At 44.3% G+C, this 13,480-nt stretch overlaps 1 protein-coding gene across 5 annotated transcripts in view; it reads right to left on the bottom strand.

Moving 5' to 3' along the window:
• Nucleotides 1–13,480, bottom strand: part of LOC127566992 (signal transducer and activator of transcription 1-like) — a 69,704-nt gene that overhangs the window by 18,952 nt on the left and 37,272 nt on the right. For all 5 annotated transcript variants that reach the window (XM_052009589.1, XM_052009588.1, XM_052009586.1 and 2 more), the window contains 8 exons: nucleotides 12,325–12,476; nucleotides 10,498–10,656; nucleotides 9,329–9,421; nucleotides 6,713–6,775; nucleotides 3,922–3,942; nucleotides 2,199–2,292; nucleotides 2,033–2,080; nucleotides 1,035–1,118 (listed from right to left, as the gene is read on the bottom strand). In XM_052009589.1, the coding sequence (XP_051865549.1) occupies nucleotides 1,035–1,118; nucleotides 2,033–2,080; nucleotides 2,199–2,292; nucleotides 3,922–3,942; nucleotides 6,713–6,775; nucleotides 9,329–9,421; nucleotides 10,498–10,656; nucleotides 12,325–12,476 (714 nt within the window). The remainder of the gene's footprint in view (nucleotides 1–1,034; nucleotides 1,119–2,032; nucleotides 2,081–2,198; nucleotides 2,293–3,921; nucleotides 3,943–6,712; nucleotides 6,776–9,328; nucleotides 9,422–10,497; nucleotides 10,657–12,324; nucleotides 12,477–13,480) is intronic.

Here is a 13,480-nt window from a genome sequence, read left to right as displayed (position 1 = left end):
ACTCCTCTGTCTCGGTTGTAACCATGGAGTAAGAGGTATGTGAGGCATAACATTAAAAGTCGTGGTGGTGTATGTTTCAGTTTATGCTGACGGCCAACGGTGCCTTGTAGATGCCCGTCTTCAACTTCCCAAATCTATTCTTAGCCCATCTCATTTAGCACAAGGGCACAACCCAGAGTTCAATCCGGAGAAGTGTGAGGTGGTACACTTCGGAAGGACAAACTCCAAGGCAGAGTACAAAGTTAATGGCAGGATTCTGGGTACTGTGGAGGAGCAGAGGGATCTGGGGGTTCATATCCACAGATCCCAGAAAGTTGCCTCACAGGTGGATAGAATAGTTAAGAAAGCTTATGGGATGTTAGCTTAAGTCGAGGGATTGAGTATAAGAGCTGTGAGGTAAAGATGCAGCTCTACAAAACTCTGGTTAGACCACACTTAAGAGTACTGTGTCCAGTTCTGGTCGCCTCATTATAGGAAGGATGTGGAAGCGTTGGAGAGGGTGCAGAGGAGATTTACCAGGATGCTGCCTGGTTTTGAGAGTATGCATTATGAGGAGAGAAGGAGGATGAGGGGAGACATGATAGAGGTATACAAAATATTAAGAGGAATAGACAGAGTGGACAGCCAGCGCCTCTTTCCCAGGGCACCAATGCTCAATACAAGAGGGCATGGCTTTAAAGTAATGGGTGGGAAGTTCAAGGGAGATATCAGAGGGAGGTTTTTCACCCAGAGAGTGGTTGGGGCATGGAATGCGCTGCCTGGGGCGGTGGTGGGGGCAGGTACATTGGTCAAATTCAAGAGATTGTTAGATAACCATATGGAAGAATTTAAAATAGAGGGATATGTAGGAGGAAGGGGTTAGATAGTCTTAGGCGAGGTTTGAAGGTTAGCACAACATTGTGGGCCGAAGGGCCTGTATTGTGCTGTATTGTTCTATGTTCTAACCTTCCCTCTTCCTCCGAGTATTGACTCAGCGTTTCACTGACTGGATCTATGGCAATGCTCCCATGGGGACAGTTAGGTGGAAGACTTACCTCAAGTTTGATGTTGAGATCTTGGTAAACCAGCTCAGTCTCAAAGCTAATAAGATGCAGCTCCTCTGTTACAATAAGTGAAGCCTGGTGAGGACGGGTGGGGGGGTGTTGAGTGAACGAGGGAGAAAGAGAACAACGTTAACAGGAGGACAAATAAAACAGGCACAGAAATTGCAGCTCACGGGCTCTATGAAGCGCTTATAAAACTTGCACAAGGATCATGCCACTTTTTTTTATAAAAATACAAGATATACATAAAATGTTTTAACAGGATTGCATATGTTTCCTGGTATGAAACAAAGCAACTCCATTCATGCCCCAGAATCCTGACGGCTTAAACGACTTGCTCGTCCACTCTGCCTCCAAGCAGAAACTAGTGACGCCAAAGCAGCCCCAGGCGAAAACTGGTGAAACCCACACAACTTCCACAATTCTGTAAGAAAACCAGACGAGGCTGGCATCACACAACGGGTCAGGCACCATCTGCCAGGAGAACACAGGCCAGTCAACGTTCTCAGAGTTGACCCCCTTCTTCACGATCGAAAGATATCGCAGCAGCCAAATCATCAATGGACGAGGGCTCTCGCATGACAGATGTTGCCCGACCTGTTGCAAGTATTTGCATTTCCCGGTTTTGTTTGGAGGTTTCCAACATCGTTGGTATTTTGATTTGTTTTTAAAAATTTAGAAACATCATCTCAGCATCTTGGGATACCACTAATAGTAGAACCATAGAACACTACAGCACAGAAAACAGACCATTCGGCCCTTCTAGTCTGTACTGTAACTTTATCCTGCTAGTCCCATTTACCTGCACCCGGTCCACAACCCTCCAGACTTCTCCTGATATACTTTGATTTATGAATGCTGGGGTGCCACAAGCCTTCTTTACAACCCTGTCTACCTGTGACGCCACTTTCAGGGAATTAAGTGTGGGGCTAACTTCAGAGTCTAACCGATAAGCAACAGGGTAGAAATCTCCAAAGGGTTTGCTTTACCTCATTACTTCCTTTGCCTCCAATAACAGACTTCCGCTCCTTAAGTTGCTGCAATTGGAAGGAAATTATGATAAACTGTGGATTCTTCATTAAACCAGGAACCCACCACACAAAATTACACAAAAAAATGATCAGCAACAGGTGCAAAAGAAAGCCACTCTCTTACCAAATGTCTGAAATCAACGCACAAGCCCCCAAAGTTGGATTCCATCATGTTCATTGCCTTCTCATATGTGCCGAGGATATTGAATTTGCGATACCTGGTGAGTGAAGTATTGACTTTACTGGTAATATTATCCAATAATTTGCAATTCAAAGTCACTCTCCTTGTAAATGGTACATACTCAGGCAGCATAGTGGAGCAGCTCATAGGGTCACTGCTTCACAGCACCAGAGACCCCAATTCGATTCTGACCCCCGGTGCTGACTGTGTGCAGTGTATGCGTTCTCCCTGTGACTGCGTGGGTTTCCCCTGGGTGCTCCAGTTCCCTCCCACGTCCCAACGACGTGTGGGGTCGGTGTGTTAATTGGCCTTAGTGAGGGGTAGAATCTGGCGGGGGAGGGGGGGTGGAGTTGATGAGCATGTGGGGAGAATAAAATGGGATTAATGCAAATGGGTACTTGATGGCCGGCACAGACTTGTGGGTCGAAAAGCCCATTTCAGTGCTGTATCCATCTGAGACTAAATCAGAATCTATTACAAGTAATTACTTCAGTGGCTTCCCCTTTTTGCTGTTGGTTGACGGGTCATTTCAGTAGCACTTTGTCTTGCTCCCTACAAGAGCAGCAAAACTACATTTTTGCCCCTTCAAGCCCAACTTTATCAAAGAACTTGCACTTACACTTACACAACTATTGTAACATAGCAAACACAGCTTTAACAAGGGCGGAATCTAATCAGCAGCTAAGAGGGATAATAAAACATAGCTGAATAGGTGGATTGCAAGGAAAATTTCAAAGGTGCGTTAGAGATGCAATCAAGAGATTCCAGACAGGATTCCAGGACACAACTCGGTGATGGAGATAACGTCATCGATAGGTGAAGTGCAGCACGGAGGGGGAAAGGAAAAGGAATGGGAGTAAAGCTGTGACATGGGACTGGAGGTGGCTGAAGAAATGTGACGACACAGATAGCAAGTCAACTTTGAAGTCAATGCATCAGGACAGGGGACCAACTGAAGCCAAGCGAGCACAGGGGTGATTAGTGAAGACCACAATGTGACCAAGGGAGTTTCTGTAAGGTGTTACTTGGGAGGGCAGTGAGCAGAGCACTAAGGAACTAAAGTCTTGACGTGAATAAACTGTGAATAGGACTTTCAACAATGGGGAAGGGCAGGAAGAAAGAAAGGGCACAGATAAGCAATGACATAATGGTGGACATAGATGGTTTAATAGGATATACAAGGTTTGGAATTCAGCTCAGGATTACACAGGATTGTGCTAAGTAACTGTTCTCGATAGCTCTCCAACGAGAAAGCTATCAAGTTTACCCTTGCGTTCTTTACCCACATTAACAATTTTCTCTTTACTCCTCTCCTAAACCCTTATCCCTTTACTCCCTCCTCAACTGAATTCAGTCTTGAATAGACCCTAATCTGAAGCAAATACTATTTATTTTAGTCTTGGGTTCTACAGCTTATCAACAAATTGTTTGAATCGCTGCCTTGACCCTGGGGACAAAAAAAAATGAAGTCTACTTTTCCAAAGCAGGTGTTTAAGAAAAAACTACTGGCTAATCTTCTTGGCCAGATTTAGTCAACAAGGACGGTAACAAAACGATTTGTTCAAAATGGAGCAATCAGTCGATCATTTCTTAAGCCCATCAGTAAGGAAACAGTTAACTGTTTAAATAGATTTCTATGCACAGGCTAGTTTAAAACAAAGCTTACCCTTTTCCATTTGGTGGATTCCTGCAAGTTTAAAAAAAAATAGAATTCACAAATGCTTTAAGGTTTTCTTTGTCCATCTCAGCTGGACAAAAATGACGTTCAAAGGCTGTAAAAGACACTTGGTCTGGATATCATAACCAGATGCGACCAATTTAATCATTTAAAAGGAGCATTCCATCACACCCAACTCTTTTCCCTTTCAAAAAGCAGAGAAAAATGTTCCTGGCAAATATTTTAAATGACCTCACATGGACAGTACTGCAAACACAGATGACGCAAGAGCAATTACCATCACTTAGTAGAAATGGGTACCAAAGCAAAAGATTTAATGGAAGCAAAACTCAGTGCAGATAATTGTTGTTGACAGTTAATGACCAAACTGTTGTTTGTTCACCATTAAAACTTCTTGATCAGGGAACTTAATCCACCAATTTTCCACCCACCTCGAGAATTCTCTCTTCTCGTGGAAGGTGCTGGCTCTCTCTGAGCTATCTTAGCCTCTCTTAGGAGGCTAAAGAAATTTGGCATGTCCCCTTTGACCCTCACCAATTTTTATCGATGCACCATAGAAAGCATCCTATCTGGATGCATCACAGCTTGGTACGGCAACTGTTCTGCCCAGGACCGCAAGAAACCGCAGAGAGTTGTGGACACAGCCCAGCACATCACAGAAACCAGCCTCCCCTCCATGGACTCTGTCTTTACCTCTCGCTGCCTTGGTAAAGCAGCCAGCATAATCGAAGACCCCTCCCACCCCGGACATTCTCTCTTCTCCCCCCTTCCCATCGGGCAGAAAATACAAAAGCCTGAAAGCACTTCCCACCAGGCTCAAGAATGACTTCTATCCCACTGTTGTAAGACTATTGAAATGGTCCCCTTGTATGATAAAATGGACTCTTGACCTCGATCTACCTCGTTATGACCTTGCACCTTATTGTCTGCCTGTAACACTTTATTCTGAATCCTTTATTGTTTTACCTTGTACTACCTCAATGCACTGTGAAATGAAATGACCTGTACGATGGGTTTGCAAGACAAGTTTTTCACTGGACCTCGGTACAAGTGACAATAATAAACCAAGTTGCCAATTCCACAGGTGCCAGCTGCCCTTCAGTATCTTGTCCAAACCAAGTCTCAGAGACAGTCAGTCGGCTATTCAACCCAGGGGAAGGGATTAGAGCCGAGTCCAATCGTGCTCTCCCCCAACATTCCACACAAGTCCACATCCCAGCAGGAACCAGGGCTCACTTTCCAACCTCCATCACCTCAAAAGCCAAACTACAGCACCCGATTAGGCGTCAGTCAAGTTCATTCAAAACAGAGATCACTTGATTTCTGGGTTTTAAAAGGATTCGGGGACATGGGGAGAGGGTAGGGAAATAGTGTTGAGGTAGAGGATCAGCAACGATCTTGTTGAATGGCAGGGCAGGACCGAGCAGCAGAGTGGCCTCCTCCTGCCCCACTCCTTCACGTTACGTCCAGCTGGTAAAATATCCCACTGTTGGGCTCGGGCCTTTTCCTGAAATTAGGATTCGCCTATTTGTACATGCTTCGGAAATTGCAGCACTGTGAAGATCAACTGTACAGTAGAGATTTTTCAGTTTTCTTACAGTAATGCTGAACTGGAAAAACAAATGGGAAGTACAACATTATTTTAATCACAGTGAGGAAGTGAAGTTGGACCTTCTAGTTCCGTCTCATCGGCAATGTGCTCCAACTTTCAGGGAGATACAAACCCAAACCTATTAATTTTCTCAAAACATTCTCGTGGAATCCTGCTGCCTCCCAGGAGTGCTTTGCATCAGCTCGATACCAATCCCACAACAAGGAATTGGAATGAAAAACTTGTCTTGCATACCGTTCATACAGATCAATTCATTACACAGTGCACTGAGGTAGTACAAGGTAAAACAATACAGAATGCAGAGTAAAGTGTCACAGCTACAGAGAAAGTGCAGTGCAGGTCGACAATAAGGTGCAAGGTCATAACAAGGTAGATTGTGAGGTCAAGAGTCCATCTGATTGTACTAGGGAACCGTTCAATAGTCTTATAACAGTGGGATAGAAGCTGTCCTTGAGCTTGGTGGTACATGCTTTCAGGCTTTTGTATCTTCTGCCTGATGAGAGGGGGAGAAGAGAGAATGTCCCAGGTGGGTGGGGTCTTTGATTTTGCTGGCTGCTTTACCGAGGCAGCGAGAAGTACAGAGTCCATGGAAGGGAGGCTGGTTTCCGTGATGTGCTGAGCTGTGTCCACAACTCTCTGCAGTTTCTTGCAGTCCCGGGCAGAGCAGTTTCTGTACCAAGCTGTGATGCATCCAGGTAGGATGCTTTCTATGGTGCATCACGAAGAGTTGCTAAGTGTCAAGGGGGACATGCCAAACTTCTTTAGCCTCCTGAGGAAGTAGAGGCGCTGGTGAGCTTCCTTGGCCGCAGCATCTACGTGGTTGGACCAGGACAGGCTGTTGGTGATGTTCACTCCAAGGAACTTGAAGCTCTCAACCCTCTCGACCTCAGCACCGTTGGTGTATTGGTATTGGTTTATTATTGTCACTTGTACTGAGGTCCAGTGAAAAACTCGTCCTGCACACCGATCGTACAGGTCAATTCATTACACAGTGCAGTTACACTGAGTTAGTACAAGGGAAGAGGAAAGGAATAGTTTTCCTTGCAGTAACATAGAAAGTCATAAAAGAACCACAGAATCAATCGCCCACCACTCTTAATCATAAGGAGCAGGTGGAAGAACAGAATATTTTGTTTTTAAGAATAAGTGTTACCAATAAACACTTACTTGTCAATACAAGCCTTCACTTTCATTAGATGATTTCCCACCTCTGACAGTTTCACCAATAGACTGAAAGAGAACAGAACACAGAATTTAAAGGTGGGTCCAGCAAGAATCTAGATTTCAAGGCTAATTCAAACAAAGCTCATTCAGCCAGTGCTTTGTCAGTTTGTTAAAGGGCCAGAAATAATCCCACTGTGGTGGAGAGGTGGGTAGGGGATGGTAGGAAATGGGGAAGTGGTTGGTGCACAGATTTTCCCCACCTGTTCTTGTGGTACAAAGATACAAGGAGTTACTTGCATGCACCATCACAAATTGACAGACTAGGCAAGGCAGAGGAGGACACGGTCCGAATGCGGACAAATGGGATTAGTGCAGGTGGGCCAAAAGGTCGGCATGGACATGGTTGGGCCGAAGGGCCTGTTTCTGTGCTGTACATTTCGGTGACTCACTGGGGTAACAAAATGAAGGCTACAGACACAAGTGCTGGGTATGGAGGATTATTGCGGATACTTGATAGCCAGCATGGACGTGGTGGGCTGAAGGGCCTGTTTCTGTGCTGTACAATTCAATGACTTTAATGGATGCTGCCTGGTTTGGAGAGTATGCATTATGAGGAGAGACTAAGGGAGCTAGGGCTTTACTCTTTGGAGAGGAGGAGGATGAGAGGAGACATGATAGAGGTGTACAAAATATTAAGAGGAATAGACATAGTGGACAGCCAGTGCCTCTTTCCCAGGCCACCAACACTCAATACAAGAGGGCATAGCTTTAAGGTAATGGGTGGGAAGTTCAAGGGAGATATCAGAGAAAGGTTTTTTTACCTAGAGGGTGGTTGGGGCATGGAATGCGCTGCCTGGGGCGGTGGTGGCGGCAGGTACATTGGTCAAATTCAAGAGATTACTAGATAAGCATATGGAGGAATTTAAAATAGAGGGATATGTGGGAAGAAGGGGTTAGATAGTCTTAGGCAAGGTTTAAAGGTCGGCACAACATTGTGGGCTGAAGGGCCTGTATTGTGCTGCACTGTTCTATGTTATGTAATGAGTGTGTGCAAAAACCCATCTGACTATCAAGAAACTGCATCAGCCTGAATATTCAGTGTGCTACCTTATAGACATTCCTATACATGTTATTCTGCACGTATTGTGGATACTGACGGTTTTAAAAACTTACTACTTCTTACCAGTGAAAATAAATGTAGTAATACCGACAGGGGTATGTGCAAGGGGTATAGCACCCCCCCACCAACAGAAGTCATTTAAAAAACTCATAACACAAGCACACATGTATTCACCCAGCACCCTTCCAAGAGCAGACTAATTCAAACATTTTTTTCAGGAGTCTGTTCAGATTTTCTGAACAGTTTTATTTACTTAAATGTATGAAAAACCATCCTTCCTTTTCTTTGCAAGTTTTTTTTAATATATTCCTTTAAGAGACGTGGGCTTCGCAGACTGAGCCAGCATTTAATTGCCCTTCCCTAGTTGCCCCTGAGAAGGTGGTGGTGAGCTGCCGTCTTGAACTGCTGCAGTCCTTGAGGTGTGGGTACACCCACAATGCTGTTAGGGAGGGAGTTCCAGCATTTTGACCCAGCGATGGTGAAGGAACGGCGATATATTTTCAAGTCAAGATGGTGAGTGGCTTGGAGACCAACTTCTCAGTGGTGGTGTTCCCCGTACTTTTGCTGCCCTTGTCCTAGCTGGTAGAAACAGTGGGTTTGGAAACTGCTGTCTGAAGAGTCTTGGTGAGTTGCTGCAGTGCATCTTGTAAATGGTACAAACTGCTGCTACTGTGCGTCGGTGGTGGAGTGAGTGAATGGATGTGGATGGGCTGCCTATCAAGTGGCTACTGTGCCCTGTATGGTGTCAAACTTCTTGAGTGTTGTTGAAGCTGCCCTCACCCAGGCAAGTGGAGAGTGTTCCCTCACACTGCCGACTTGAGCCGTGTAGATGGTGGACAGGCTTTAGAGAGTTAGATGAGTTACTTGCCACAGGATTCCTAGCAGCTTTCAGAAAATGACTTTTTTTTAAAAATTGGGTTATGCTGGATGTATCACCACAGAAAGAGCCAGAATCAGCCAGGGCACTACACAGAATTTCCCTGTTCATATTCAAATAGTGTTAAGGGATCTTTTACTCAAGCGAGTAGCAGAAACTTGGTTTAACATCTCCTCAAGAAAGCCCTCTTTAAGTACAAGCCCTCATACTTGTGCTTCAACCAAGTTTGCTTAAAGATAATCGGGTCAATATTAAATTGCTGTGCACAAATTGGCTGCCACGTTTCACATGTGGGAACAGTACCTACACTGCTAAAGCACTTGATTGGCTACAAAGTGCTCCAGAATATCTCGAGATCATGGAGCTCTAATTCAGTTGACATCTACTTCATGAGGAACATCAACCTAGATTACAGGCTCATCTCTAGAGGACTAGAAGCCACAAACTGATGTCAGAGGAAGGAGTTGCACAAATGAAATACCCTTCTTATTGCCCCTTCATTTACTCCTATGCCTTACTTGCACCACGTACAAAAATTCAGCACAAATCATTACAATAGAGTCAACTGTTTTAAACACGGTTCTGCTACTGCATTGAAGGATTCGGTGACATCTGTACTTACCGTGGCTTAACAGCGAACTGTGAGCTTGTTCTCAAAACCAGAGGCATCTTACTCTGAAGAGGCATACAAGGCTGATTCTCCACAACAAATGCACTACATTTTTAAAATGAAAAACAATTTATTTCAATTTAAAGATAACAATACAATACTTTGAAACATATTTCCAGTTAGCAGTAGCTCAGGGAGGTATAAGTGCCTGGTTAATGGGTCTTCTTGAAATTAAGCATTGTACATTCTCCCCGTGTCTGCGTGGGTTTCCTCCGGGTGCTCCGGTGTCCTCCCACATTCCAAAAGACGTACGGGTTAGGAAGTTGTGGGCATGCTGTGTTAGCGCCGGAAGCGTGGCGACACTTGCGGGCTGCCCCCCAAATCACTACGCAAGAAGATGTATTTCGATGTACGTGTGACTAATAAAGATATCTTAATCTGGAAATTAGTCATGAGAATTTTACTCCCATCTGATCAAATTCCTGGCCTCTTATGTGGAATGAAAAAAAATGAAATGCTGAAATAATCATGATACTACTTCCTCTGCACCCTTTCCAGTGCACTAGCGTCTCTCCTGTTATGTGAGGAGAATAGTATTCAGTAGTCAACCGTAACACAAGGAGTGCTGTCTACAGTTCTAGCAAAACCTCCCTGCACTTGTATGTGTTTTTATATTTTAAATAGATAAAAAAAAATTCAGATCCTAGTCTTCATGGTACAGTTCAGGCACGGTAGTGCAGTGGTTAGCGTAACGCTATTACAGCGCCAGAGACCCGGGTTCAATCCCCGCCGCTGTCTGTAAGGAGTTTGTACGTTCTCCCCATGTCTGCGTGGGTTTCCTCCCACATTCCAAAGACGTACGGGTTAGGAAGTTGTGGGCATGCTATGTTGGTGCTGGAAGTGTGGCAACACTTGAGGGCTGCCCCAGAACACTCTACACAAAAGATGCATTTCACTGTGTGTTTCAATGTACGTGTGACTAATAAAGAAATCTTATCCAGCACACAGAAAGCCCATCTCGCCCAACTAACCAAACTATTAATATTGAATAGAAGTATTGCAACACCTTTCGTTGTAACAGTTGCCACAGGATAAACTTTCATATGAAGTAGGCAAGTACCAAGGAAAGGCCCCAGTTGATAAGAATTTCCCTCCTAAACAAACAAGGTTCTGTCTAGCACCTTTTAATGAGGGTGGTTAGCAGATTTTTAGCATGCTTCTCCAAAGTAGGCCTTTGTATTTTAAATGGATCCTTATCGTAGGTCACTTTATCTCCCAGTTCCTCCAGCTTTTTCAGCAGTCTTTTCACTTGAAACAAACACACTGCACATGCAGTAAACCTAGAAGATAAGAATATAACCGGAGTTGAGGGTAACAGGCAAATCAGTACCAGGGTTCAACCCAGACAAACCCTTCTCACTTTACTTCATAAGAAACATTCTACTGGACAGCTAGCCATATGGAACTCAAAGCCCTTCAAAAAATAATAACCATCAGCACATTTATATCAATTTCAAAGTTGTTGGTTAAAGTGCCTTTATTTCAGACAGAAAATGTGCTCACTCTCTAGTCTGGACCTCATTAAGGTGTACAGAAGTTAAAATTATCCCTCCACCAAGCCACAGTAGTGATGAGGTTGTGTCAAATAAACCCTTTACACACTCACAGCAAAAGCAAGGGTTTTGCATTTGTGAGATTTATACTATACTCTGATTTGAGCTGCTATTTTACACATTATTAAACGAATGAAAAAATAGCCAATGTAGTAACTTTGTTTAGAATAAGTACTTTAGCAGCAGCTTTGAAGTCAAATCAAAAGCTCTGACAGCTGTACCAACAGCCAGTTAGACTTCGAAAATCCTTCAGAATCCTCACTTGTTTTAATGCGTTACAAAATACTCTGCTGGGCAATAGAATTTGGCAACACTTGCAGTAATGCCAAATTAAACTGCATTATCTTGGAAGTTCAAAGTCTGTGAAAATGTGAACTTTGGGCAGGCACGGTAGTGTAGCGGTTAGCGTAACACTTTACAGTGCCAGCAACCCGGGTTCAATTCCGGCCGCTGTCTGTGAAGAGTTTGTACGTTCTCCCCGTGTCTGTGTGGGTTTCCTCCCACGTTCCAAAGACGTAGGGTTAGGAGGTTGTGGGTGTGCCATGTTGGCACTGGAAGTGTGGCGACACTTGCGGGCTGCCCCCAGAACACTGCGCAAAAGATGCATTTCACTGTGTGTTTCAATGTACATGTGACTAATAAAGATATAAGGTAAGACATTATATCAGCCAGACATCTGTATTTGTTGGGGTTTAGAAGAACGAAGGGTGATCTGATGAGAGGGAGGCAATACCAGAGCAGACAGAGTTGAGATGTTTCCACTAGTGGGAGAGTCTTGAATGAGGGGACACAATCACAAGATTAGGGGGCAATTAATTTAAAACCAAGGTGCAAAGGAACCTCTTCTCGCAGAGGGAGGTGAATCTCTGGAATGCTCAGCCCCTAAGGGTGGGTCACTGGAAGATTTAAAGAGGAGGGAGATAAATGTTTGAAAGATCAGGGAACTGAGGGCTGTGGGGAAGAGGAAATGAGGCCCGGGGTGGATCAGCTACGTTTGTATTGAATGGCGGGCGGGCTCAAAGGACGACTCCTGCTCCTGTTTGGTGTTCTTACATTGCATTTAGTGGGCAAATCAAGTCTGCACAAACTAGCCTGCCACAAACAGTGAGGAATTAGGTGCTGAGTCTTTGTTGTCTGTGCCACCAAAACAATGTCGCGCTCATCTGTTCCCATTAACAGCCATCTCAAACTCAGCCCCTCTGCTGTGATTGAGAGCAGCACCTATAAGCTAGGGAAAGGAACATAAAAAAAGGATAACGAAAGAAAATTAAAACCAAACCAGTTGATTGGTATTCAGTGATCCATGCTGGACATTGTGCCATGTATAGGACAAGGTTTGGATTAGAGTGAACTACAAGACCTCCCCCAATCGGCACAAGCCATCGTTCTGCATACCAGTCCTCCAGTTGGTCCAAGCAAACATTCAAAGGGGCACCGATACAGGCCTTCTGTTGCCGCCTCTTCCAATCTGCCAGCTCCTCCTTCACCAGCATGCTCAGGAGCATCTCTGCTTCACCTAGAAACGCTCCAAATTTCTCAAGGACTTTCTGCCAAAGACAAAACAAAACTCTCAAAACATATCAAAGGAAATATCAGACAAACCTTTCACCTCTGGGATCAAATTCTAGCCATGTGTAAAAAAAAATTATCGCTCCTTGCTGGATCTAAGCTGGCCTACAACACAAACTTGACCATAATTTATTTGCAGAGGGTAATAGGAGGTTTAGGAAATGGATAAATATCAACACGAGCGTAGCTAGGGATTGCTCTTCACATGCTGGGAACCCTAGTAGATTATTTGGGCCTAAACTATCCCCCAGACAGAAGAAAAAGTAACTGAACCAACCTTATACAGTCTCTCCTCTCCAGGACTCACTGGAGAATTTGGAGGTGGAGTGGAAAGAAGGGTTTTGTGAGGTGAAGAATGAAAACACACACAAATCAATTGATAGGCTGATTTTCATCAACCTAATTTCCATATGGAGTCTTGCCATTAGAGCCTTACATTTTAATCAATTAAACAATCAATAAATGGAATGTTTCTTCCCTCTGAATGTGCCATCAGCATGGTTATGTGGGAGTAGTTCCACAGACTGATTACAAGATGTGTAAATTACCAGTATGGGTGGTAACTAATGCAGGGCTTTAAACAGTAAAGGATAAAGTGCACAGTTGGAATGACGAGGAAGTTACTGAGTTTAAGTAGAGGATTTGAGCACAAAAGTAAAGATGTCTTACTACAGTTAGGTAAGGACCTGGTGAGATCACACCCAGTGTACAGTTTTGGTCCCTATTTGCTATAGAAGGAGTTTAGCCAAGATTCACCAATCTGGTTCCTGGGACAACACACAAAAAGCTGGAGGAACTCAGCCAGTCGGGCAGCATCTATGGAGAGCTGACTTTTTTTAAAATTTTATTTACAGCGTGGCAACAGGCCCTTCCAGCCCAGCGAGTCCACGCCGCCCATCTTAAACCCAAATTAACCTACTCGTACGTCTTTGCAATGTGGGAGGAAACCGGAGCACCCGGAGGAAACCCACGCAGACACGGG

Source organism: Pristis pectinata, chromosome X, assembly GCF_009764475.1.
Source record: "Pristis pectinata isolate sPriPec2 chromosome X, sPriPec2.1.pri, whole genome shotgun sequence".
In the NCBI taxonomy this organism is placed as follows: Eukaryota; Metazoa; Chordata; class Chondrichthyes; order Rhinopristiformes; family Pristidae; genus Pristis; species Pristis pectinata.
Note: the sequence above shows the minus strand (reverse complement) of the source record. Positions and strands in the feature narration are given on the sequence as shown.